Source organism: Colossoma macropomum, unplaced genomic scaffold (genome assembly GCF_904425465.1).
Source record: "Colossoma macropomum unplaced genomic scaffold, Colossoma_macropomum, whole genome shotgun sequence".
NCBI lineage: Eukaryota > Metazoa > Chordata > Actinopteri > Characiformes > Serrasalmidae > Colossoma > Colossoma macropomum.
Genome location: NW_023494787.1, coordinates 38,187,220 through 38,215,153, shown reverse-complemented (window position 1 = coordinate 38,215,153; position 27,934 = coordinate 38,187,220). Strand labels below are relative to the sequence as shown.

General features: G+C 38.5%; 1 protein-coding gene across 1 annotated transcript in view; it reads right to left on the bottom strand.

The window, feature by feature from the left end:
• grin2da (glutamate receptor, ionotropic, N-methyl D-aspartate 2D, a) overlaps window positions 1–27,934 on the bottom strand; it is a gene marked incomplete at its 5' end in the record, with an annotated part of 97,503 nt that overhangs the window by 43,316 nt on the left and 26,253 nt on the right. The window contains 2 exons of the mRNA XM_036565529.1: window positions 194–308; window positions 23,809–24,137. Coding sequence (XP_036421422.1) covers window positions 194–308; window positions 23,809–24,137 — 444 coding nt within the window. The remainder of the gene's footprint in view (window positions 1–193; window positions 309–23,808; window positions 24,138–27,934) is intronic.

Genomic DNA, 27,934 nt, shown 5'->3' with positions numbered 1-27,934 from the left:
TTCAGATGTACTCTTCCACATGCTTATAGCTCAAAAGTGAGCTTTTTAGCCTGTTAGCACAAGTGGTACAGATGCTAGGTGACCTGAGCTGAGTACATAACAACTGCAACTCAGAATTTTCAGTCAATTGTTGACAACTGGAAAAAAAAATGAATGGACAAATGAGTGAATGAATGGCCGATCCTGCCCTCACCTCTTCCCAGCCCCGGCCTGCCATGTAGGAGATGACATCCACTAGCGGATTGGCCAAATAGCCATCGTCATTAAAGGAGTAGTCTCGTCCAGATAGTGTTATGTTACTGAAGTACCTGCGAGAGGAACAAAAGAGGAGAGAGAGAGAGTAGGAGAGAGAGAGAGAGAGAGAGAGAGAGAGAGGGGATGAGTGAAGGAACAAATTAAGGAGAAGAAGGGTGATAAAGAATGGGAGAGTGGAAGGAGGAAGGACGGAGGGAGAGGAGAGGATGATAAAGGGAGAGAAAGCGAGAGCAGGCAGAGATAAAGGGAGAGAGAGATAGGAGTTCCATTAGTCACCTTTCCACTCTGGATATTGTGTGTGTTTTGTGCTGAATGCTTCAAGGGACCTTTATAAAAAAAAAAAACCTCTCGACGACGGCGACGCCGCCGCCATTGAAAACGAGCGAGGGAGTCCGCCGAATTGCTCAACGCTCAATGAATATGGACATATGAATGAAGAATGGCAGCGGATGTAGTAGGAATAAATGAGCGAAGGCCAAATCATGCATGTTAGAATGAGCAAAAGGCTTATGTGGGCCTAAGCAGGCGCATAAATGAATGTATGAACAAACAAAGAGGTAAATAATAGGGGGGTGGGGGGGTGGAATAAGCTGGAAGGCAGAGTGACATGCCCTGGAGGGACGGAGGGGATAACTCTGTGGGTTTTTATCGCACGTCTTCGTCAGAGACGGAGCGTGCCAGTCATCACGCTGCTGCCTTGTTTTCAATATTCCGCTGTTTAGAGCTCTTAGGATGCTGCTGAGATGTTCTCGTAAGTCGCCATGACAACGGGGCGTCTAAGAGCCGCGCCGTAAAACGCTGAAAAAGAGAGGAACTTGGGACGACGTGGAAGAAGAAGAAAAGAAGAACAAAAAGGTTAAAACTGACAGTTTTCTACTCCCTACCACACAAGAGCAAATGGGCAAACAGGCGAATGGGAGCTGCCCCGTTTGTCTGCAATTTGTCATCATCTTCTACTGCTTGTTCATCGACGTGGCTGTGACCGTTTTGCAGGAGACAGGCCCCTTTTTGCCAGCTCCTTTTTCATTTTTATTTTAGCCCATCATATTATCGGATGCTCGGCCCAGTTTTAATGAGATTTGTGTCATAAGTCTTGCTGCTCGGGCCTTTGCACAGAAATTGCACTTGATCCGTGATCCATAATTTATGACAGTCCTCTCTATGAGAGATTATACTCACTCCAGCGTGTATTGGTCAGGACGACTGGTTAAACAAGCTGTTGGTCTAATGCCTGTCTAATGGAACCGGAAACCGATGGCGTTCCTGGTGAAAGAAGCGCATTTATTCGCACTTGATACGGTTCAAAATGCTGATATGGTTCTTCACACTTGATACGGTTCAATATGCTGAAAAAAAAAAGATGACAGGGAAGAGATGGATGAATGGCATTGTTAATGTCACACATATTCTGGCTGTGTGAATGAATCTATTTAATCACCTCCTCTCTATACATGCATGCAGTCACAGTAACGGCGGAAAAAATCGCTGCACTCGTTTCTTCCCATCAGCGTCACACATGACTGTTTCAAAGCTGGCCCTTCAATAAAGAGCTTATAGTATGAAATAATTCCTCTGGCCTACATGCATTTCAAATGAGCAGAAGCTGAAGACTGTGACAGTGTTTGTAACCCCTCTCTCTCTCTCTCTCTCTCTCTCTCTCTCTCTCTCTTTCTCATTCTCTCTCTTCGTCTTCTTCTTTCAGACTCTCTCTCACCCCCTGCAATGTTGTCATAGCGACACAGGCATTGACATTACATGTGTTCTTCTAATGCCATACAATGTGGGGTGAACAAACAACCTGAAGCACAGCTCTGCATCAGAATACAGATGTCACTCATACATTTACAACAGTGCTCAATGAGCGCACATTCAGGAAAAGAAAGTGAGAATAAAGAGGAAAAGGAAGAGAGAGAGAGAAAAGACAAAAGGCCATATACGAGGTATATTAACATACAAAGACTCCAGCAGTAAAGCGAACTGACACAGAGAGATGGAGAGAGACGACACAAAGGCGGATGAACAAGTGACAGAGCCGGCAAATACTGTAAAGCATGGGAAAAGAAGATAAGAGATTGGGAGGAGATATAGTCTAGTAGCAGAGGATATGAAGAAATAAAGATACTGACGGGCTCGGTTCAGCAAAGCAGACATGAGCGCTACAGCTGGCATTCAGCTTCGAATCCCAGCTGCGCCACATGCCAATTGCGAGTGGCAACTGGTGGGGAAATAATAATAATAATAATAATAATAATAATGCTAATATGTTGATCTCTTCTCTGCAAATGGGAAAAATAGTTCATTCTCTTTTTTTTTTCTTCAACCCCATAAAATCTCAGGCTTAATACAGCCAACAATTTATTATTCAGTAACTACATGGACTGTGATGTAAAAGTGAGATATTCTTATATAGAAATGCGTGATTAAAGTTTGGACTTGCCAGCAGGTGGCCATTTAAGAGGTTAATCTTCTTATTAGGGATTTTTTAAAAATGTTGTTTTAACTTAAAAAAGTTAGTGTTTGGGCCCTGCGATGGACTGGCGACCTGTCCAGGGTGTATCCTGCCTTCCGCCCAATGACAGCTGGGATAGGCTCCAGCACCCCACCGTGACCCAGAAGGATAAGCGGTTTAGACGATGGACGGATGGAAGTTAGTGTTTGGGCTGCCTTAAACTTTTGAGTTATTTCAATTTCAAATAGTCAGTTAAGGGAACAAGAATCAATGTTTTATGCTCTATCAACCCAGTCTTGATGTTTATGTTCCTTTTAACTTGGGCTAGTAATAAGTGGAACATGTCAATTTAGTACTTTAGAACATAAAACTTTCAGCAGCCCATCATTATATATATATTCCGGTCGTTTTTTAGTTTTAGTCATAAAATCATGAACATATTATAGCTGTCACCCCTTCAGTTGAAATAAAACTGGGTTCTTATGTAGAGTACACCCTTACAAAAGGTAATTCTTCAAGGGTTCTTGAGTAAAGAAAATGGTTCTGTATAGAACCACGAACACTCAATGAACCCTTTGCATGATTAAATGGTCCTTTGCATCAAGAAATGGGTCTTCAGACTGATGGAGATTGTGCTGTAGATGGTTCTAGATAGAACTTTTTTGAAAAGGGATCTATATAGCACCCAAGAGGGTTCTTTTAGTGTTATGGTGTCAAGCTTGTAACAATAGAAGAATCCTTTTCAAAAAAGGTCTACATAGGACTGTCTATAGCACATTCATGCACATTTTTCATCGTTCTGAAGAGCCCTTGCATGATGCAAAGAAGCCTTTACTCATGCAAACGGTTCTTTGAGTTCAATGGTTCTATATAGAACCATTTTCTAAAGAACCCTTGAAGAACTATTTTTAAGTGTGTTAACAGTTTCAGGCTGTTACTTCATATACATGCTTGACTGACCCATCAGTACTATATTCCACAGTCCATTCAAGGAACACTTCTTAATATGTATACAGAAGAGTATATGATGCACTCATAAGTGTGTGTGTATCGAATACTTTACGACAAGGTTGAATATGGCTCAGCCAATCAGCTTTCAGAATCAGAACTATTCATCTATCCATTTTAAAATTTAGATTTTGATGGGTTGTGTTTTTAGGCTTGCTGGTTAATAGTTAATAATCTCTGAATGACAGTTGGTTATCAGCCAAAAGAATTTGCATCCATTTAGCGTAGTCTCTAAATGCTGTCATCATACCTATTTTTAAAAGAAAACGTAATGTTTTAACCATGAAAATTAAAAGATTTTTGTTGTGAATTGCCATTTTAAGTAAGCAAGTAAGTAACATAGAGAACCTGCTGGCAACTCCTAGGCCTTTCAATGAAGGCCTACTAATGTCTGATTATGACATGTCTGTAATTTTAATTTTCATTTCAGGGAGTCAGGATTTTTCCTGTGATGTTTAGGCAGATTCAGCCAAGCTAGCTCATGCACTGGACTTCAGGAGCCAGAGAGAAGGCCTTATGCTTTGGAGTAACCACCAACATACGCTGTAAAAATGGTCTGTCAGTTCAAAGTACCTCATGTGATAACAAGCAATTCAAGCAATTCAAGTAGTTTGTAAAACAAACAATGCATAGCAAATGTAGTCTGATGAACAAAAGCAATAGTTTACATCAGCTCAAACCTCAAAAACCCTTCAAATCAACCTCCGCCCTGTTCTAATTTTACAAAAACACCAATCCAGGCATTCTGCAAGGCCTTAATACCTTGATTGTGAATGTAAGTGGCTGCTAGAAATCAAAAAGTCAGCGGTTCAACGCCAGGGTTCTTTACTGAAGAAGCCAATGTAAGTTCCCAATTTACAAGCTAAAATGTCTGTTACAAGCTTCAGATGTCTATGTTTTAGCTCAAACTGCTACAAAATGTGTATCACTGTTAGCTTGCCACTAACATGACAGTACATGTCCCATAGGAACACTAGTAGAAATGAGCATTAGTAGTGGCAATTGAATGAACAAAGGCTGCTCATAAAGCAAATTAAAAGGTTTGCTAAGTAACGGCATGAACAGCTGGCACATGCTCATCATTTTATGACTGTTTGGCTCCCAGTGTAATCAAAATGAAAAAGATCATAAAGTGACTGGAATACCCCATGCCATATTTTTTGTTTGTTCAGTTGTTTTATTCTGTTATTAGTCTTACAAATCTTCCATTTTGATCTATTTCCACTCACACACAACCATGTTATTTATGTGTCTCATCTTTACAGTAGCTTTGTTTCACCACTGATTCAATGATGCTCTGCACTATTTGACTGAATTTTGCACTTGTTCACAAACTGCTGCACTGCATCTAAAAGCAGTGGCATGGGAGAGACTGAGGAAGCTGCAAGTCTGGCAGTGTATCTTTTGACACATTTGATGTGTTACTTTAACCACCGTAAGCCCCTCTGCGTCACATCCTCTAGAGTGTGTGATTTAATACATTTAATAAGCTAATAAGACTTTCTCTTAAAGTGTAGAAGCCGGCATCTACACCACTAGAAGGCCTGCGTGAAGAGGTCAATTTATATTTTTCTCATGACCAAGGTTGCTTTAAAGAAGCTACACACACAATTAACAGCAACAACTACTCTATATACACTGATCAGGCATAACATTATGACCACTGTCCATTTAATCAGCTCCACTTACTATATAGGTGCACTTTGTAGTTCTGCAATTACAGACTGTAGTCCATCTGTTTCTCTGCATACTTTGTTAGCCCCCTTTTACCCTGTTCTTCAGTGGTCAGGACCCCCATGGACCCTCACAGAGCAGGTACTATTTGAGTGGTGGATCATTCTCAGCACTGAAGTAACACTGATGTGGTGGTGGTGTGTTAGTGTGTGTTATGCTGGTACAAGTGGATCAGACACAGCAGTGCTGCTGGAGTTTTTAAACACTGTGTCCATTCACTGTCCACTCTATTAGACACTCCTACCTTGTCAGTCCACCTTGTAGATGGAAAGTCAGAGACAATAGCTCATCTGCTGCTGCACAGTTTGTGTTGGTCATCCTCTAGTCCTTCATCAGTGGTCACAGGACGCTGTTGGCTGGATATTTTTGGTTGGTGGACTATTCTCAGTCCAGCAGTGACACTGAGGTGTTTAAAAACTCCAATAGCATCGCTGTGTCTGATCCACTCAGACCAGCACAACACACACTAACACACCACCACCATGCCAGTGTTACTGCTGTGCTGAGGATGATCCACCAAATAGTACTTGCTCTGTGAGGGTCCTGACCACTGAAGAACAGGGTAAAAGGGGGCTAACAAAGTACGAAGAGAAACAGATGGACTACAGTCTGTAATTGTAGAACTACAAAGTGCTCCTATATAGTAAGTGGAGCTGATGAAATGGACATTGAGCATAGAAACAAGGAGGTGGTCATGTTATGCCTGATCGGTGTATCATCAATGTCTGAGCAAAACCTTGGATCTTCATTTTTGTCATTGACAGAATATTTAAAAAAAAATGCTAGCTGCCATTTATACTACTTCAACATTCCATGACAAATAAATCAACAGAAATAGTCTAAAATTACAAAATTAAGTTGTGCTGAAAGTTAAGAAGGTTTTTTCTCTCTACTGTAAATGGTGGGGGGCAATAATATAATACTGGTATGATACAAATAAGCATAGATGACACAACGTACATACAGTGCAAAGCACAGTGCTAAAACAAGTCCCTCACAGCCCGTGCAATGAGCTGCAGTCGGAAGTAAGTTAGTCCAGTACGTTGTGAAAAGAGATCAGATTTAAGTATGTCTATATAAACTAAAAAATTATGTTTTTGTGTGTATATATATATATATATATATATATATATATATATATATATATATATATATAGTTAATTCTTAATACAGTTGTTAAATATTTTCTTTATTTAAAAGTTAAGGGATATCGCACAATAAGAATTTATAATTAAGGAATTATAAATTAAATTAGGTTTACTTAAGCATCCAAACTGATTTTATTTGAAAAATATACATAAACAGACTATACTATGATGTATATATTAAAACCGTCAGAGATCTTAATTTCACCGTTAGATACATTTTTGGCCATAGCACCCACTACTCCCTATAAAGTTACTTTTCTGTAGATAGGAGCTTTTGTAGCAGTGATGTGATACATATATAATACATAATGACAGTACTGAGAAAAGAGAAAGGTTATAAGCTGGGCTTTGAAGTAAAGGCTTAAAGAGCAGACTTAAAGCTATTATGGGGAAAAAAAGGAAGTGAAGGTGTCTGCATATTTACAGAAAGTGGAGCATTCAGAAAAAGCTGTGCTGGTGGGCTCAAGCTGCATGGATGGGGACATGTGTAGCCACTTTACTACACTTGTGATGTAATCAAGTAACAAACTTTTGCATTTTTGCATTTGGGAAAAATTTATTGTGCATTTGAAACGTGTGACCTCTGAACTGTAACATTAGTGAGCCTTCAGGGCCTTTAGGCCTTCAGAAAGAATATAATGATTTCTGGGAAAAAAATATATATGTCTGTAATTTTAATTGATTTTTATTTAGTACAATCATGATGCTTATTGTATTTATACTCTATGCAGTTTTGGATGGAATCAAACTGTCTTGAAAGATCTTGAAACGGCCAACAGAAAATGATCCAATCTGTATTTATTTTCCTCTGTGGTGTCTAGATAGATACAGCCATGCAAGCTCTCCCACTGGTTAGGACCCGAGGAACTAAAGCTGAACTAAAAGCCTCACATGTTAGAATAACCTTTAACATAATTAGGAAGTGGCACAATAATCAACCTATCATGCTTGGATTTCCAATGGGCAGAACTAATTTCGTAAAGACTTCTGAAAGTCCAACATACATCACTGCAAATACAAGCAGTAGCCCAATGATATTTCAGTGAGATGAACTATTACTAACTATTACTTGTTAAACATAGAAAAAGTGGCATTTCTATGCCATACTGAAAGAGTCACTGTAAAATTTCAGCATACAAATAAAATAAAATATACAACCCCGTTTCCATAAAAGTTGGAATGCTGTGCAAAATGTAAATAATAACAGAATGCAATAATGTGCAAATATTTAAATCCTATACGCAATTGAAAATAGTGTAAAGAAAACATATCAATCTTTGAATCTGAGAAACTGTATTGTTTTCTGAAAAATATATGCCTATTTTGAATTTGATGCCAGTAACATGTTCCAAAAAAGTTTAGACAGCACATGTTTACCACTGTCTCATCACTTCTTCATCACTTTTAACAACACTCTGTAAGCGTTTAGGAACTGAGGAGACCGACTGCTGTAGTTTTGAAACTGAAATGTTTTCCCATTCTTGTTTGATACAGGATTTCAGCTGCTCAATAGTTCAGAGTCTCCTTTCTCGTATTTTTTGTTTCATAATGTGCCAAATGTTTTCAGGAGGTGACAGCTCTGGACTTCAGGCAGGCCAATTTAGCACCTGGACTCTTTAACTATGGAGCCACAGAGTCGTAATATGTGCAGAATGTGGTTTGTCATTGTCTTGCTGAAATAAGCAAGGCCTTCCCTGAAAAAGACGTCATCTGGATGGCAGCATATGTTGCCAAAACCTGTATATGTCGTTCAGCATTAATGGGGCCTTTACAGATGTGGAAATTACCTATGCCATGTGCACTAATGCACCACAGGACACTTCTGCACTTCAACTCAGTCCATCTTAAATGAGCTTGGACCCAGAGAAAGCAGCACCATTTCTGAATCCTATTTAAATGTGGTTTCTTCATTGCATGGTAGAGGTTTAACTTGCAATTTATGGATGCAGTGACAAACTGTGTTCACAGACAGTGGTTTTCAGAAGCGTTTCTGAGCCCATGCAGTAATTTCCACTACAGAATCATGTCTGTTTTTAATGCAGTGTCGCCTGAGGGCCTGAAGATCACAGCCATTCAGTATTGGTTTTCAGTCTTGTCCCTTGCAGGCAGAGATTTCTGTGAATCTTTTAATAATATTATGTATTTTAGATGATGAAATCCTAGTTCTTTGTTGTTTTACGTTATTCTTAAATTGGTGCACTATTAGCCCATGCAGTCAGAGTCAGCAGTCAAAGACTCAGCCTCTCTGGGATGCTCTTTTTTTATGCCAATTACTGACCTGTTGCCAATTAACCACCAGGTGTTTTTTTTTTTGCATCACACAACTTTACCAGTCTTTTGTTGCCCCCGTCCCAACTTTTTGGAAACGTGTTGCTGGCATCAAATGCAAAATGAGCATATATTCTCAGTTTGAACATTTGATATGTTGTCTTTGTACTACTTTCAATTAAATATAGGGTTTAAACGATTTGCACATCATTTCGTTTTGTTTTTATTTACACAGGGCTGAATGTTAAGACCTGTTACAAGCTTCAAACAAAAATATGAATTTCTTTCACAAGCCTCAAATATCTATGTTTAATCTAGAACAGCCAGAAAAATGTTCATGTGCATCAGCGTTAACTTATCGTTGACAAACTATTAAAAATCTCATAGGGGAGCTAGCAGAAATGATTATTGTAAAGACATTTTTTTTTTTTAATTTTTGGAATTTGGAATTAAGATTTGAAATTCATGGTCCGAACCAATGGCCTACCTCTAATACCTCAGTTTGCTACAGAATTGCATGATCATTAGGTATTTGTAATGTATTTGAATGGTATTATGGCAAAGTATAGAACATATCAAAATATTAGTGACTAATTAACTCTTATTAGTTGTAATACACAAAACTCCAGATGTCACATAGCACTACCTAGAACATAGGAATCAAATGCTGCCTAATATAATATAGATCATAATGAATAAAGCTTAATACATGGTGAATAAGCCAATTTATTAGTGTCTAATTTTTGGACTTTACTGAACAAAGAACAACACTTTATTAAACCCCCAGTATTCTGTGGGGTCCTCAAAATAAAGTGTTTTTATTTCAACTACGTAACAACCCCACAGTTGAAATGACAGTGTTAATGGGGGTGGGGGGGTGGGGGGTGCACTGTCAGGTAATCACAGAGCATGATGAGGTGCCATTTATTTTTTCCACAGTGGAAAATGGCTTAACCCAGAATGCTAGTCGGAATGCTAATGGCGAACTGCAAAATGATGACACGTCATCAGAGGTCTGCGAGTAGAGACCACACCGGTACCACATGAACTGCCTATGACTAAATTCTGAGAAAAATGGGCAACGTTACCCTAAAACGAGTCAGCGACAGGGTGAGAATTAGCGGAGGGTGGAGATGGATGACAGACGGAGGAGATAACAGCTGTGGGTGGATGGATAGAAAGGAGGAGGGGAAAAGTGAGGTTGAGTATTTAAACATCAGAAACATTGAGAGGATTTTAATGTCTCCATTAAAACAGCATTAGTATGGTGATGAGCAGCAGCTTCTCTCCACCATCGACACAGCTGTGTGTGCGCGTGAGGGAGAGAGAGAGATAGAGAGAGACACTTCAGTATCACTGCACACATTGAGAATATGCTTACCGTGTGTGTGTGTGTGTGTGTGTGTGTGTGTGTGTGTATATTAGCAACAGCTCAGTGCTTTTTCAATATTGCTGCATTGCACTGACCATAACCCTGCTCACTGGGTGAGTGTGCGTGCATACGCATGTGTGTGTGCGAGTGTGTGTGATCAAAAAGTACTTCAGAGAGCACTTTCAATATCACCCAACACCCCAAAAATGAAGTTACATTACGAGTCAGTTCAAAACCACATTATTTTTTACAGCTTGCTGGGACTGAGCCCGAGAGCCTGCAACCGAGGTAGTGAGGGAAAATGAGAAAGTCAATGTTCAGACCTGCTCTCCTATCCTTAAAGAGAAATTCCACCAATTTTTCAAAATTTTAGTCATTTAGAGTGGCTTGAAATGATGCATAGTAGACAAACTTACTAACTCTTTACAGTGGTGGCAACAGGAAACAGGAGGCGCACTGTCTACAATATGAATATAGCCATTTTATTTACTCTCTAAAATGACCAGTGAACCTACGCGTCTTCTGAGTATTTATATGTAACGTTGATTATGATAAAGTAGTGATAAAGAGATTCAGTTTTCTTTGGGGACTACTTTGCCTTACAATAACCTGCATGTACCTTTCCACCATGAATGGCTTTAAAAAATGTTTTAGGCCAAAATGTTACCGTAAAAATATCATAAATATGGAATTTCTGGAATTATAGCAATAGCTTGGCAAACTTGCTCAATTTTTCCAACTAGCCCAAATGTATTCACTCATAAGAGACATGACTGCTGTACAAAGTTAGCTTCTTTTCAACGTGGGCTACAAGTCTAATGTAGCTCACAAGTACAACCTTATACCCCACCAATTAGCATAATGCAAACTGAGTAATCTCAAACAGACTTGTTAATGTGGCTTCTGACACTGTGTGTCTACAAAAATGGACAGAAGTACATTTGATCTTTCATCAAAGCATCAAGTTAACATGTATGGCCACTGGAGTGGTACAAACAGGACCACTGAATCCTCTCACTTTGCCCCGTCACAGAATTATGCCATCATGTCTGTGCGACAAACGTTTTTGTTCAGTCATTCAACAAAGTTAAACTGCTCCAACACTTCCTGCAGTGTACTGCAATCTGTCAGAATAGAGCATTATAGAGTCTACAGTGATTAGAAGAGTAATAGTCAAGACCACTAGAGGAAAGTCCAAGTCAAGACCAAGATCAGGACACATCAAGTTAGAGTCTAGACTGAGACCAGATTAAATTTTTTAGAATATAAAAATTCGATATCATCCATCACGCATGATATATATTTGTGTGTGTATATATATGATATATAATGTGGAATGAACACACACACACACACACACATATTATTAATTAATATATATACCCTAGAAATAGGATTAATTCTTTTTATATTAAAGTCTTTGTCTATAAATTGTAACTTCTGGAAGCAAATGATGGTTAAGTTATTCTATGTCCCTTCTTCTCTAAAACAGGCATCCATTTTTATTATTAAATGTAAACACAGTAATAATAAAATTTTGATCTTACTTTTTTTTTGCATTTATTTTTAAATGTTTATTTTTTAAGATCTTCTTGATTCCTTTAAACCTAAAGATGACGGATTTAGACTAATTTTTAAATAAAAAATGCTGTCCCATGTTTTCATGTCACTGCTGAAACCCAACAAGTTTTAGTCCATGGGTGGAGCCTTATTTTAGCCACACCCCTCATTTTAGAGCAGGAAGTCCCTCATGGCCACGTGGTGAACACTTAGATCTGATTGTTTTGAAGTAAATGTGTCCCAAAGTCTTTGTTCTAATGAAAATATTGATCTTATATGTGCACAGCTGTTTAAAGCTGGGTTTGCTAGTCACAAACTGACTTGTTGAGTTATGCTCAAAATTAGCAAGAATTGTCACGACCGAAAGAGTCACTACCGAAGCCCAGAGTTACGGTTGCTTTGTTAGCAACAAAATGGACTGTCCAATCATTTATATTAATAAAAAAACATGAGGTATAGGGTCACTCAAGGCAAAAGGTCTGTCCAAGTCCAAGTCTGTTAAAAGCCTGAAATGTTTTACTGACTTTGAACCAAATCAGTAGAATCATCCATACAACCAACATCACTGACACCTAATTGACTTTGTAGATTAATCACTGTAGACCTGATTATAATGAAATACTACAGCAGCTAATCAGGCATCTCAGCATCCTGTCTGCGTATTGCTGCATCTGACAGCACGTTTGGCTGCTAGTTTGGGAAACGGGGGGTTAGCCTCGCTTTTTAGGAGGAGATATAGTATGTTTGCGTGCGTGATGGCATGTCTGGGATGGTTAGGGAGATTTGTGCTCTGCTGGTGACAGCCTGCGATATTTCCCAGTGCACTCTGCCACCATAACCAATTATCCTATTTACATGCAAAACGACACTGAATACGCTGCCTCTGTAGAGACGCCCGCGGGGGAGACGAGAGCAGAGGAGAAACAGAGGGATGAGACAGAGCTTGGAACTGACAAAAGAGGAGAGCCATGAAGGAGGCAAGCAGCCAGGAGAGAGAGATGGAGAGAGAGGAATGAGATCAAAGATGAGACAGCAATGTCGACATGCAGGGAGAGGAGTGGAGGAAGCAAGGATGGAGGGAGAGGATGAAGGAATGCAATGATTACAAGAGAGAGATGAGCAGGAGATACAGGGAAAGAGAGGAGCAGTGAAAGATGAAGGAGAAGAAAGAGAGTGTGGGATGGACATAGAGGAAAAGAGCAACTACAGAATAAATTCCGATTAAGCTCAAAAATATTACAAGAAGCACAAGAAAACAAGAAGGAAAGAAAAAGAAGAGCAGAAACAGACGATAAAGCGTGCTTAACAGCAGTAATCTGACTAGAAAGATGCGAGGGATTCGGCAGGTGAGCATTTATCACACCCCATTACCTTAAGCAGTGACAAAAAGTCAGCAGTAGGGGGCAACAAGTCTGTAGCATTAGCTTCACTCCACTGCCTTAGCAAGTCTACACTGCTCACAGACAGACTCTGGGCTCTTGTGTTTAAGGTAAGCATTTGGTTCACGGGGGAAAAAAAAGGCTCAGCCTTCTAAAAATATCCAGCTCGCCGTGCCAATGAGTGGTGACTAGCATCCTGTCTGTCGAAGAAGAATGTAAAGGCACTCCTTAAAGAGAAAGTTGCTAAGTGTTTCCGGAACCATGCTTTGACTAGCGTGATGACACATTACAGTGACTGCCTTCTGAAAACCTGTTATAAGATACATGATTCTTTCACTTTGCAGTGACACTTTGCTTTCACTTCACTTTAAGGTACACATTCCCACAGGAATATTTTATTGCTCAAATGTTGCTCGTTGATGGCTCAGAAGACTTAATGGTGATTCTCCTACAAGTCCTTAGGAGAAGGAAAAGGAGACAAGAGATACAGTAGAGATAAAGCAGAGATGAGAGTTTAGCTGCAGATGAACATGAGCATTATTATTTTGGCAAATCTGAGCACAATGCGAGACTTTATTGAGATCTCTACTAAACCGCAAGAGGAGACACACTGGGGTCCTTTTCTCAGGAGAAACATCTGAGCAGCAGGAGACTCGCTGTTGTCTGAGATGTTAAGCAGGTCTCCCATATTGAAGACAAATGTATGTACATATATTTGCTCATAATAAAAGTATATGTGCTATACTGATGATTGATTTTTGAATATTTAAACATATGCCAATGTATGCACATATATGCAAATATATTCAAATATATGCAGATATGTAGATGACATTTATGTAATAGTGTCAATTTTTTATATTTACATACCGTTGCTGTCAGAACAAAATCTTGCATATACAAAATGCTAAATTTACATGAGAAGGAAAAAATGTTTTAATTTGCAATGAAAGTTAGTGTAAAAAGATTTTTTTCCAGGTAATTTTGGGTCATTTCTGTTGGTCCGTTTATCATAAACTTTAATATGAGGCAAAGGGTAACAGGACTTGATGAGAAACAATAAAAATGGAGATACAAAGTTTTTGTGCAACAGTAATGACAAATGTCAAGTATATGTAGAAATGTATTACAAACTTTACATATATTTTGAAAAACCGTTAAAAATATCTCCTTTGCATATGGACTATTTTTAGATTTTTCTTTCCTCTGGGTTAGACTGATAGAGATGACATGATATCACCTTTTGTTTTCTGATGCTGATACTAATATTAAACCTTCAAAAACTGCTATGCTTTTTTTAATTGAAGAATTTCACTTAATGGAGCACTATCTATACGTCACTATCTACACATATACGTCTGTTATAAACAAGCCCACTCAAACAAAATCATGAATTCTGTCAAACTGACGACGCTATGAATTCAATGGTGCTATACAATGGTGAATTGGTGAATGGTGAATATTACAGAACATGACAAATAACTTCCAGTGCTAGTTTTAGGCTAGAATGCCCCTTTAACATGAGCATCAAGATGAGCAATTATGCTATATTGCTTAAAATTAGGGGTGAAAAAATCGATTCTTGATGCATCGCGATGCAGACGTGAGCGATTCTGAATCGATTCACAAATGTCAAAAATCGATTTTCTAAATATTTAATTTATAACGTAATGTTGACGGAATGCAAAGGGCAGAACTTGGAAGTGGGTAAGTGCTGCGTCCGGACAGTCTGTGGCGGCACCTAACAAAAACACAACTGGACGAGCGAGAAATCCGACCGGCGGCCTCTGCATTAAATCAGGAGTCACAACCCAAATGTTAAGAAGAGACATTTTGTCCTTTCAACAAAAATCAAACCACGTTGGGAGCCGCAACATTTAATGTCCAGTATGTCTCAGTATGTGTTAATGTCCTAGTTTAGGCTAAACAATATAAACGTAATCGATTCGAATCGTGAGGTGCCTAGAGATTCCCACCCCTACTTAAAATAATGGTTCTGTGAAAATTATTTACACAATTTTCCACTTATGTAGTCCCCCAGATGTAGTCGATTGCTCAAGACATCCAAATTTTGTTTCATTAATTTATCACTGGAAATATGAGCTAATGTTGCTAACAAACACAGTAATCAATAGCACCCAAATCTCTTCCGTAAAAAGAAATAATCATTTTAACAAATTAAAGTAAGTAAACTGGCAGTTTAAAACGTAAAATTCACTGTCTATCACATAGTATGTTAAAAGAACAATTATCACGCATTTTACATTCTGTTAAAGTAACATTATTTAAAGTAGAATAAAGTCGACAAAATTTTAAGGCAGGGAGGTTACTTACTTTTTTAAAACTCCAAATCAGTCTTTACAGTGCAAGTGTTCAGCTACACAGTGAAGCTGTGTCCAAAACCACATCACCAAGTTTACACAAGCTTAATGAAGACCTGGATGCAGTTAGAGAGGGTTGAGAGAAGCTTTGGGGACATATTTACACTAAAGATTTGGGTGACTATTGACTTTGAGTGTTTGTTAGCAGCATAGTGCCTTAGCTCCAGTTCTAAACTAAAGAAGCTAAATTTGGACACCACACATGTCTTGGCTGATCGACCACAACTATGGTAAGTGGGAAATTATGTAAAATTTGATTTTTCACCAAAGCATTCCTTTAACATACTCGAACACTCTACAACCAACAACAGAAATAAGCCTAGCATTAGCCTAACATAACCTTTTTATGGTGTGAATAATGCAGTTGGATTTAAAAACATGAAATGGTTTAATAAAATGAAATGAAAAGGAATGAAGACCCCACAGGAAGAAACACACGGTTAACATGACATCATACAATGTGAGTATGAGCTATTTCAGGCTAGAATTGTTACAAGATTGCATCTAATATTCTTCCCTCCAATGTCCATCCATTTTTTTTTTGCTAATATGGGCCTGATACTGTTACCTGGTACTGGATCAGTGCCATCTTTGGTTGATATAGAAAAGGCCAGCCTTATAAAAAACCATCTTGTCATGCCAATTATTGATGAATGCCATCCTGTCTGCCGAACAACAAGGAACTCCTTAAAGTGGAGTGTTTTCCGGAATCTTCCTTTGTCTAGCTCAGCGTTTTCCAGCGACATGTTCAAGTGATGGGCTTTTAAAGCCGGTTAGGAGATTCATGATTCTTTCAGTTTAGGACTGACTGACAATGAAAGCTCCCCGCCATTAAAAAACAAGTCAACGCTCTGATTTGATGCCGCTCATTTTCTTTTTCTTCTCTTTTTTCCAGAGATGGAACGATTTACCAGAACTATGACTGACAAGCAGGGAGATCAGCAATTCCCCCCAGTATTGGCTGTCAAATGCAAATCAAACGCAGGTGGAATTGTTCGTGTGAGACAAAGAAAGGGAGAGAAGCGGAGGGCTGTGAAAGAGAGACTCTTTTAGAAACCTGTGGTACCAAAAGGGGTTCCAACCTGATGGAAGCACGTCACCCTGGCGTTCTTTGAAATGCATCCATCTGGAGCACAATGCTGTGCCGTTTAAAGCACTGCTCAAAGCGTTATTTGATAAGATTTCAAAGCAATACAACGGCAGCCCCATCTCTCTATTTGTTTTATTATTTAGTAAAGCTGAACGAGGTTTTGAGCTATATGGCCAAAAGTATATGGACCCTCCTAATTATTGAGTTTAGGTGTTTCAGATGTTTGCAAGCAGGTGTATAAAATCAAGCACATAACCATGCAATCTCCATAGACAAACACTGACAGCAGACTGGGTCATACTATGCAGGTCAGTGGCTTTAAATGTGGCCCAGTCAGAGAATGTCACCTCTGCCACAAGTTAGCTCAAATTTTTTGCCATGCTAGATCCGCCCTGGTCAACTGTAAGAATTATTATTGTGAAACAGAAGTGTCTAAGAGCAAGAACACATCAGCCACAAAGCGGTAAAACATGCAAACTTATAGAATGGGGCCACTAAATGTTGAATTGCGTAGCAAGTAACAATTGCACATGCCCTGCTGCTTCATTCACTTCCAGAGGTAGTTCCAAATTACCTCTGGAAGCAACATCAGCACAAGAACTGTGCATTGGAAGCTTCACGAAATAGGTTTCCACAGCCAAGCAGCTGCATACAAGCCTAAGATTAATATGCGCAACAACAGTCAGTCTGATGGACCAGTCTGGGTTTGGTGGATGCCAGGAGAACGCACCTACCAGAATGCACAGTGTCAACTGTAAAGTTTGGTGGAGGAGGGATAATGGTCTGGGGCCGTTTTTCAGGGTTTGAGCTCAGCCCCTTAGATCCAGTGAAGGGTAATGCTAATGCTACAGCATTCAAAAACATTTTAGACCATTACGTGCTTCCATCATTGTGGCAACAGTTTGGTCCATAAATGGTTTAACAAGTTGGATGTGGAGGAAATCCAGTGGCCTGCACAGAGCTCTGACCTTAACCACACTGAATATCTGTGAGTTGAATTGGAATGTCAATTGCATGGCCTTCTCATTCAACATCACTGCCTGACCTCACAAATGCTCTTTTGACTGAATGCTCAGACACACTCCAAAATCTTGTGAAAAGCCTTCACAGAAGAGTAGAGGCTGTTACAGCCCAATTTCATATTAATACTCATGGTTTTGGAATGGGATTTCCAACAAGTTCATAAAAGTGTGATGGTCAGGTGTCCACATACTTTTGGCCACACAGTGTATGTCTTTAACATCAAATTCCAAAGCAAAGAACAAAAAAATCAACCAACAATTACAGGCGCAATGAACTATATTCTGAAGCTTTTTGCAGAACAGTCGGGATTTCGAAGGTTCTTTTCTGGGATGATCGAGTTGCTGTAGCCCTGAAATGTTCCACGCTGCTCATGGCAGATCAATATGTAGCTTCTGCATGATAAATATTGTATGCGGCACAAGTTCTGGTTCTGCTTGATATGTTCATTCTGAATAGGCTTTATATTCATTCCATTATTCATCCAGAAGCTGATTTGATTTTCTTTCATGGTTGACCTACTTTATTTAGAATTTAAGTAGGGTAATATCAGTCGGTTTACATGTAATTTACCGTGTAAAAAAAAAAGGGAAAAGAAATGTCCCGAATCCTTTGAATAGTTGCCTCACACTTTCGCTCTGAAGCCTCAGGGCTCATGATGTACAAAGATACCACTGCACTCAGCTCATGAGGAATCTAAAATATCTTATTCAAGAATCAGTGGATATAAGCCAGCAGTTCTCACTCAGTTTTGGGACTGCACATTGCACTGCACACTGACTAAACTCATCAGCTACTGATCAAACTCTTAATGAAACAAATCGAGTAGATTAGAGCAGGGAAAACACAAAACTATACGTGAACACCCGCTGGACTGAGAGTCTTTGCACTACTGTTCAAATGTTTGGAATCATATTCATAGTGTTTTGTTATGTTATTTACAAAGACAATGTACACGAATAAAATTTATATGCAGCCACAATAAGGTATTTATTACATTATTGTTTTTAATTCAATATTATAAAGTATTTTAAGAACAACAATAAATTAATTAAATGTTAAATAAAGGGGTGCATGGCTGGAATTTTGGAATTTATTTATCTATTTATTTATTTATTGCAATTTTATGTTGTAAATAATGTGAGTCAGGTTAATTCTGTTTCTACACGTATACCAAAATGTTGTAGCATACAATTTTTATGCAATAATTATGCATTACTATCCTTTAAATAGACCCCTGATTTTTTGCCAGTTTAGGCCCATTAAAAGGGAACTCAAATTTTTTTTTAACTTTTCAAATTTTCTGCATTATTTTGACACTAAAACGTGAACTAAGTCTTTCAGAGTGCTTTGATGTGAAACGGTTCATTGTAGAAGCTGATCCTGATTTCTTTACAGTGGTGATGATGGGAACCAGAGGTCATGATGTCTACAATGCAAATATAGCCATTTTATGTACTCTCCAAGACCACCAGTGAGTATTCTGAGTTTTCATATGCAATGCTGATGATAGTAAAGTAGAGGTCAATCTGAAAAATAAAGTTTTCTTTGGGAATTAGCCGTAAAATGTCCTGCATGTATCTGACATGATTAGATTGAAAAAAAAAAAACTAGTTTTAGTGCCACAAAACAAGCTCTCATAGATCAGGCAGCACATTCAAAACCATTTAATGTAATAGTTTTCTGTGGAGGAGCTTTTAGAGGCATTAAACTCTTCAGATGTTTGGTTTCTATCACCACCACTGTGACTCCGATTCTCTAGAATGGAGCATTTCACATCAGACTGCTCTGAATGACTGTTTACACCTTAACCATTTAATTATGCAGAAATTTTGAAGCAAAACAACACAGTCAAAACAACACAGTAGTTTGAGTTAGTTTGGTGAGGTGTGCGCTGCTTGCTGAACTGTTAAATCACCTGTTATATGTTGTCTGCTATTAGATCTTCCCCTGACTGTTATTGGTTCACCGCATGAATTAACTGGTGCTGGGATGTACACTGAGTTATTTTTCAGTACACATACAACAGTGTGTTTGGTAGTAGTTCATTCAGGGTATTAATATTTTTACAACTTAATTGTTGATGCTATTCAGTTTCTCTATACAGACAGCCCCATTTGTCATTTTGGATTAGGCCTTGGTGACATCTAAAAATAATTAGTACAACATTTTCTAGTTAAAAAAATTGCGATTAACAATATCACAACCTCTCCCCAACCAATACTGCAGAAACTTCAGACTACTAGTGAATTCAAAAGCCATGCCCACATGCTTTACATATTTAAAAACGAGGTGCTTTGCACCGTTATAGTGGACTCACTCTACAGTTCAGCTATAAGTGTCCTTTGAAAACCATAAAGTATTATAACTTCACAGTTCTTATAATTCAGCTAATACTTAACTGACACAACTGACACTTAAGTTATACCACAAATTTTACTCAGACAGCAGAGTCAGTGAGTAAGTTACTCTACTTTAGCCTAACGGCCAAGAGTGATTAAGACAATATGTTTCCATGTTAGTTAATATTATTCATTTACCTTTTTCTCATCCTGTTTCAGAAAACGTCAGTCCCCGGCCATAGACAGAGAGGAACTTCCTCTACTTCTCAGAGTTCTGAGCTAACTTAGCGGCTGTAGAGTAATATCTAGTCCCTTTTACCTCGTTGTTTAACTGCAGCAAGGCACACTGAAACAAGCTGAAATTCCAAAGCATGTTGCCATTTATTTTTGGTTCCATGCACTTAAGCTAAACGCAAAGTAAAGTAAAATAAGTAGAAGGGTAGTAAGAACTGACAACTTGCACAGATCCACACACTTCTTATTATTTTTTTTTTAATAATTTATTTGGAATTTTTACCCGATTTTCTCCCCAATTTAGTCGTCTCCAATTCCACCTGCTAGTTAGGACTCCCTCAATCACACGATGCTATCAACACTAGGAGGGTGAAGGCTAACACAGGCTTCCTCCGAGACCTGTGAAGCCAACCACTGCTTCTTTTCGAACTGCCGCTCACGCAACGTCACTGGACAGCTGAACGCGCTCGGAGGAAAGCGCCAACCGCCAGACCTGTTACGTCAGCTAACAGACGCCTGCGCTGACTAGCATCGCGCTTAGTGATGGGGGGAGAAGGAGGGGCCATCCTACCCACCCAGAGAGAGCGAGGCCAATTGTGCTCTCTCGGACTCCCGGCTACGGATGGCTGTAGCATCACCAGGGATCGAAGTCGCGATCTCCTGATGATAGGGCCAACGCTTAGACGGTTGCGCCACTCGGAGCCTCTTCCACACACTTCTTAAATGAACATCATTCCCAATTTCCCAACATACTTAGCAAACTATTTAACAGTAAATTAGTCCTCTCTAGTTTTCTTTCAGTTGTCTTTCCTAACACAGCGATTATTGGCTTTTACACATCAATGCGTGAAAGATGATAATTGCCATGTTAGGAAACAGACAGAAAACTAGAGTGGACTAATTTACTGTTAAACAGTTTGCTAAGTATGTTGGGTAATCACGTTCCTTTAAGGTGTGTGCAGGTGCACACCCCAATAATCAGTTATTTTCTGTTTATGAGAGAGAGTGTGTGTGTGTGTGTGTGTGAGAGAGAGAGAGAGAGTGTGTGTGTGTGTGTGTGTGTGTGTGAGAGAGAGAGAGAGAGAGAGAGAGTGTGTGTGTGTGTGTGTGTGTGTGTGTGAGAGAGAGAGAGTGTGTGAGAGGGAGAGAGAGAGAGAGAGAGAGAGAGAGAGAGAAAGAGAGTGATAGAGAGAGAGAGTGTGTGTGAGAGAAAGAGAGAGAGAGAGCGAGAGAGAAAGAGAGAGAGAGAGAGAGAGAGAGAGAGAAAGAGTAAATTCCCCTCTGTGTCTGCTGTGCTTTTTCCAGAGCATTTATTTCTCAGAGTAAAATTTGCAGTATTTTCCATACAGCTTATGTGTCTCAGCAGTTTGTTAATTTATCAAAACTGTGCAAATATTCATTAGAATGTATTTAATATTTTCAGTAATTCAGTAAAATAAATTTCCTTGTGTAAACGCAGCACTCAAACCTAAACATGAAAATCTTGTGATTTCCATAGTGTCAACTCAGCTCCCAGTTTTTTATCACTAACGTTTGGCAGCAGATTGATTTAATTTAGTCCTTTATTCGCTTGAAGTACAACCTCATTTCCAAAAACATTGAGAAGCTGTGCAAAATGTAAATAAAAAAATGCAATGATATGCAAATCATTTAAACCATATATTTAATTAAAAATAGTACAGTGTCAAAAAAAATCAGATGTTAAAACTGAGATATTTTATTGATTTTTAAAATATATTTGCCCATTTTGAATTTGATGCCAGCAACATGTTTCAAAAAAATTTGGAACGGGGGCATATTTACCACTGTGTAGCATCACCGCTTCATTTAATAACACCCTGTAAGTGACTCAGAACTGAGGAGAACAACTGCTGTAGTTTTGCAGTTGAAATGTTTTCCCATTCTTGCTTAATATAGCACTTAAGCTGCTCAACACTTTGGGGTCTTTTGTCATAATTTTTGTTTCATAATGCGGCAAATGTTTTCAGTGGGTGACAGATTTGGATTACATGCAGGCTAGTTTAGCAACTACAGAGCCATGCTGTTATAATACATGCAGACTGTGGTTTGGAATTGTCTTGCTGAAATAAGAAAGGCCTTCCCTGAAAAAGACGTCGTCTGGATGGCAGTATATGTTGCCAAAACCTGTATATATCATTCAGCATTAATGATGCCTTCACAGATGTGTAAGTCACCCATACCATGTGCACTAATGCAACCCTATACCATCACAAATGCTGGCTTTTGAACTGTGGGCTTATAACATGCTGGATAGTCCCTCTCCTCTTTTGCCTGGAGGATGCAGCGTCCATGATTTCCACAGGACACTTTTCCACTTCATCTCAGTCCATCTTAACTAAGCTCAGCCCCAGAGAAAGTGGCAGCGTTTCTGGATGCTGTTTATAAACGTTTTCTTCCTTGCGTGGTAGTTTTAACTTGCATTTGTAGATGTAGCGATAAACTGTGTTCATAGACAGTGGTTTTAGGAGATGTTCCTGAGCCCACGCAATGATTTCCACTATAGAATCAGGTCTGGTTTTAATGCAGTGTCACCCGAGGGCCCAAAGATCATGCCCATCCATTTTTTTTTTTTCAGTTTTTGGCCTTTTACCTTGCATACAGAGATTTCTTTGCATTCTCTGAATCGTTTACTGTCCCCAAGTTCTTTGCTATTTCATGTTGAGAAACATTATTCTTGAATTGTTGCATGTGCAGTCTTTCACAGAGTGGTGAACCCTCCCCATCTTTACTTCTGAGAGACTCTCTGGGATGTTCTTTTTATACACAATCATATTACTGACCTGTAAGTTAATTAGTTGTGAATGTTCCACCAGGTGTTTTTCTTTTAGCATTACACAATTTTACCAGTCTTTTGGTGCCTTGTTACAGCTTTTTTTTGAAATATGCTGCTGGCAAAAACAGGCTTTTTAAAAAAAAAAACAACAAAACTTCACAGTTTGAAAATCTGAAATGTTGTCTTTGTGCTATTTTTAATTAAATATAGGGTTTAAACGATTTGCACATCATTGCATTTTGTTTCTATTTACATTTTACACAGCATCCCAACATTTTTGGAAACAGAGTTGAATACTGTCAGCTTTACAGAGCAAATAATGTTATTTATATTGTGACTTTGGCTGATATAAAAGTACAGGTGCTAATGTGTTTCAAGTGTTTACTCAGCCTGCACAGTATACTGCACAAGTGAGCTTTGGGTTTCAAAAAATAAAAATTAGCCAGAAAGTCATCCATTAGCCAATTTGATAGTAAAGAAAAGTGTGTTTGTCAAGTTCTCATTCTGCATATTAACTTCATTAGAACTTCTTTCTCGATGCTATCCAGTTTTCTCTATACAGATGCACTGTCATTTTTGATGCATCTAAAATTTCTACATTTTTTATCATTATTTCTATTTTTAACATGTTCCTAGCTTAATTTTTTGAGACATATGAGGTTACATATGATTAGCATAAGAGAAAAATTCATATTATTAAAAACACAGATTCCAAAGTTTTGAACCGTGATTCAAAACATGGATGTATCCTCAAGCCATTTTATCCAAAATTACCTGATCCTGTCTGGCACCCTCTGCGTCTGGTTGCCATCTGTCATGCAGTTCCCAGCAAAGCTTGTCCCTCTGGCCCCGGCGTACTCCCTGCGTAGGGCCATGGCGCCATGCGTCAACACCGACACTCCCTTAGCGATGCGTCGACGGGGCTCGTCTCGCCATCCCTGCGGCCGAACGGTAAACAGAGCCTTAGGCAGACCCTCCACTCCCAGGCCTGATAGAGCAGGCCCCACAGCAAACCACATGTGCGAAGGAGTGGCCTGTCCTGACAGCCACGCCGCCTTAAATATCTGTTCCGCCTCTTCGTGAGAGCAGTACAGGAGCCGCACCTACAGAAACAAAAACACGGTACAAGATAAAGTAAAACATTCAGAAACAGTTTCCAGTCAGTTCCAGTTTGCAGTCGTTTAATACCAGTTCAGTTAGAGATATACAGACGTGTGCAAATGTTTGGGCACCCATGGTCAAATTATGTTTTGTTGATTTTCTGAGTGAGAATAAGTGAACACATCCTCTACAGAGAATACACGTTGAACATTTTAATGCACAATTACTGTTTATTTGTTAAACTGGGAAAAAGATTTTTTCATTTTTCTACATTACTTGAGCACAGCAACTGCCCTGTATACTGTGTGAATATTTCATGATGAATGGACCAATAGAAATGCTCCAAATTTACTTGGAATAAAGTCTGTTTACATTAACTGTACAAGTGAAGTGAAGAACATTTTTGCTTTCACCTATAATGTTGCCATTTTGGCCACAGTTGTTTATTTTATTTTATTTTTATTTTTTGGACAGCAACGATATAAAACCAAATCAAATGTGGTCTATGACACATTTCATAATTTCTGTTCACTTTTTAAAAAAAAAAATGTAAAACTCAGCAAATAAATAGATATAAATTGCCATGTTTCAGTCCTTGTAGAGGATGTGTTCACATATTTTCACTTAGAAAATCAACAGGGCATGTACTTTGACTAGGAGTCAAACTTTTGACGGTATATATAACGTGCTAGTCCTGTACAATTTCACAGCTTTCAAATAGTTAGTAGGAAACTAAGAAGCTGTAAATAGCCTCAAGAAAGTTATGATAATTAGAAAGATGATTCTAAAATGGCTGAGAAATCTGTATAACACCAAGAATTAAATATCTTTTTATACTTAAAATGTTGAACAGAACATCTACAAATACTCATTGCTCTATTTTCAGCTATTTTGTAATATTTAATTCCATATAATTAAAGTAAACAACTAAAATTGTTAATATGAAAAGTGATTCTACATTTTTGAATGGTAGTGTATGTTCACCAGGATTCAAGACCTCTGACTGGCTTTGTTTGTACTGTTGTTGTTCACCTGAAGTCCATAGCAACTCAGCTAATCGAGCTCTTACAATACATTTGACAAGGAAGGTCAGCTGTGCAAGCCCAGTACAAAATTTATCTTGGCGTTGGCGTTGGTCTTTTCGATCTGCTGTATGCAACCTCTTCCCTGGTGAACAGAAGCGTATGTGTTTTTTTATTTTATTTTTTATTTTTCATGCTCAAGGCCTCCTCAAATGAAAGGCTTGAAGAACATCTACTCAGAGGACCCTGTTTAGACTGCTGCAGCAGACAAGGTGCTTCTTCAATAGAAATGTTGATCGTTAGTGTTGTAGACATTAAGCCTCAGGTTTCCAACAAACCGTCCCTTGAAATGTGGGGGATTCACTGGTGATTGAATACCCTCCTGCCAGCAGTGTTGGAAGCCAGGAGGAACGCTTTGGAATGTTAAGCAAAGGAGCTCTTTCAGAGCGTGTTTTTAACACTGATGCCAGAAATATCTACAAAACAAATTGCTATAAATCAACTTTTCTTACGTTATTCATGCTACTGAGATAATGTTAGATAATGTGAAAAAGGTTTTCTGGAATTTCATGATTGATTTTTCTTTGTTGTGCACTTTTGGTGTAGATAATCGCAAATTATTGCTTGTGCCTTATTTGCTTAAATCTGACCCTTAAGAAAGATTCTTTCCAGCTGAAAAGTGGTGCATTTGACTACCTCCATAATATATGTGACTATGCATAATCAGAATGTATTTATTGGTTTTAATATCATGTAAACACAGGGTTCACATGAAAAGCCAGTTTTCATCACTGACGTCCAGTGACAGCAACAGTGTCTGCAGGTTCCTACCAATGAGTGTATATATCATACTCTCAATGTGTTCCAACACCTCCATGATTGCAACTAGGGCTGCAACTAACGATGATTAAATTAAAAACACTAGGATTAATCCTCCTTTTGGATAAAAATGTGGACTTTTATCAAGGCTATAGCAACAGATCTTTCTCCCTGCCCACAAAAATGATGTTTAATCAGTGTGAAAGGTGCAGAAACAAAAAAGGAACAGCACGTAAATCTTACACAGAAACAAAATGCAGTATGTAATGAAATAATAACAAATATTTTAACCAAAATGCAGCTGCAGTAATGAAACTGCATTTTACACTTGGAAAACATTTGAGACTGTAAGCATGCAGGGATACTACAGCAACCAGAAAAACTGTGCTGTTTTCCTCATCCATGAGCTTCTCTCACTGGTTCTTTTCCCTGTGCAGAGCTGTCAGATTTGCAGTTTTCCAGCCAAAGTGAGCTAGTTTGTAAATGTAAACGCAAGTGGAAATTATAAAGTTGCAGAGTACATTTCATTTTTTGGGCTAAAGAAAGTAGAAAGGTTTGATAGTTTGATTGCAGTAGAAAAGGAAAACAAATTTTGAATGTATATTGATCCAAGTGTTGAATAGTCAATATTCTACTCACCTAATAACTCATAGGCACATACAATAAGAGAAGAGGCAGTAGGGTGTGGCATGTCACTGAAGTTTCTCCCGACAACCCCAAACGTTATAGTATTTTGTAGTTCATCTTTATTGATAGCCTACATTTAGCCAAAAAACACCTACCCAAGGAATGAATATTTGGGTCCAGACCTAGTTATGTTGTTGTTATGCTGTATGTTCATATGTTATTCCAGGCGGTGTTATTCGAGGTGTTACTAGGTGGTTGGTATATTGGTTGGTACATTTTTTGAGTACACTATACGGGTACAGGCTCTACGATCATGCACAGGTTGGTGGGTCTAGCATGCAAGCTGTAGGAGGGGTAGCGTTGACATATTTCAGCCTAGAATATTACGAAAGCTGCAATATAATAAAATGAAAAACACTAATTCATGGTATCTGGAATATAGTTTTGATTTACTATGCTATGGAGATAATTAACTTTTTCTGGTTGCTATAACTGATCCCCAAAGTCGTTGAAGCTTAAAGTCCCTTTTGTAGCCAGGGTGGAGAATAATGAGGGAGCCAAACTAAACTATAACCAGTGCTGTTAATTAGAGTAAAAGTTTGCAGTGCACAGACCGAACAAACCAGTCTACCTGCCAAAGCTGAAACTGACACACGCTGAGTTCAATGCGCAGCCTCTTCTCCATATGCAGTGTAAGGAGGGGCAGTGGAGAGGCACTAATTACAAATGTGTATGACAATGAAAATAAAATAAATAAATAATAACAAATATTTTTACCAACAATTCCTGCTCTTATGTCCCACATCTGTCTTTGGTTTAAGACACAAATGCAAACATCTGCATTTTTTTCTTTTTTTAAGCAAAGTCAGCGCCTTGGTCATGTCAGGCATGCAGTGTTCTAAGCATCCTCACCGCATGCAAAGCAATAACCACGCGCAGGATGTCACTGCCTTCAAATACATCTGTCAACAGGAAAAAAAAACTGAAAACAGAGTTTTACAAACTCTGGAGAGAGAAACTCTGATGTAAAACACAATTTTCATAAGGGCAGGAGGCCAAAACACAGGGAAAAAAGTATACTTTATATATATATATATATATATATATATATATATATATATATATATATATATAATATTTTTTTGTATGTTTCTGAGGATGAGCTTTTGTTGTGCATTAGCGCACTAGCAATGCTAAAGGATACTTTAGTCATGCAGTTCAGAGAAAAAATGCATTTCATTCCTTTAGACAACTATCTATTTTTCTGAACTACAGCAGCGCTAGCTGTAAAGCAGACAATGATACGTTGTTTTTGACTTTTTTAAATTTTT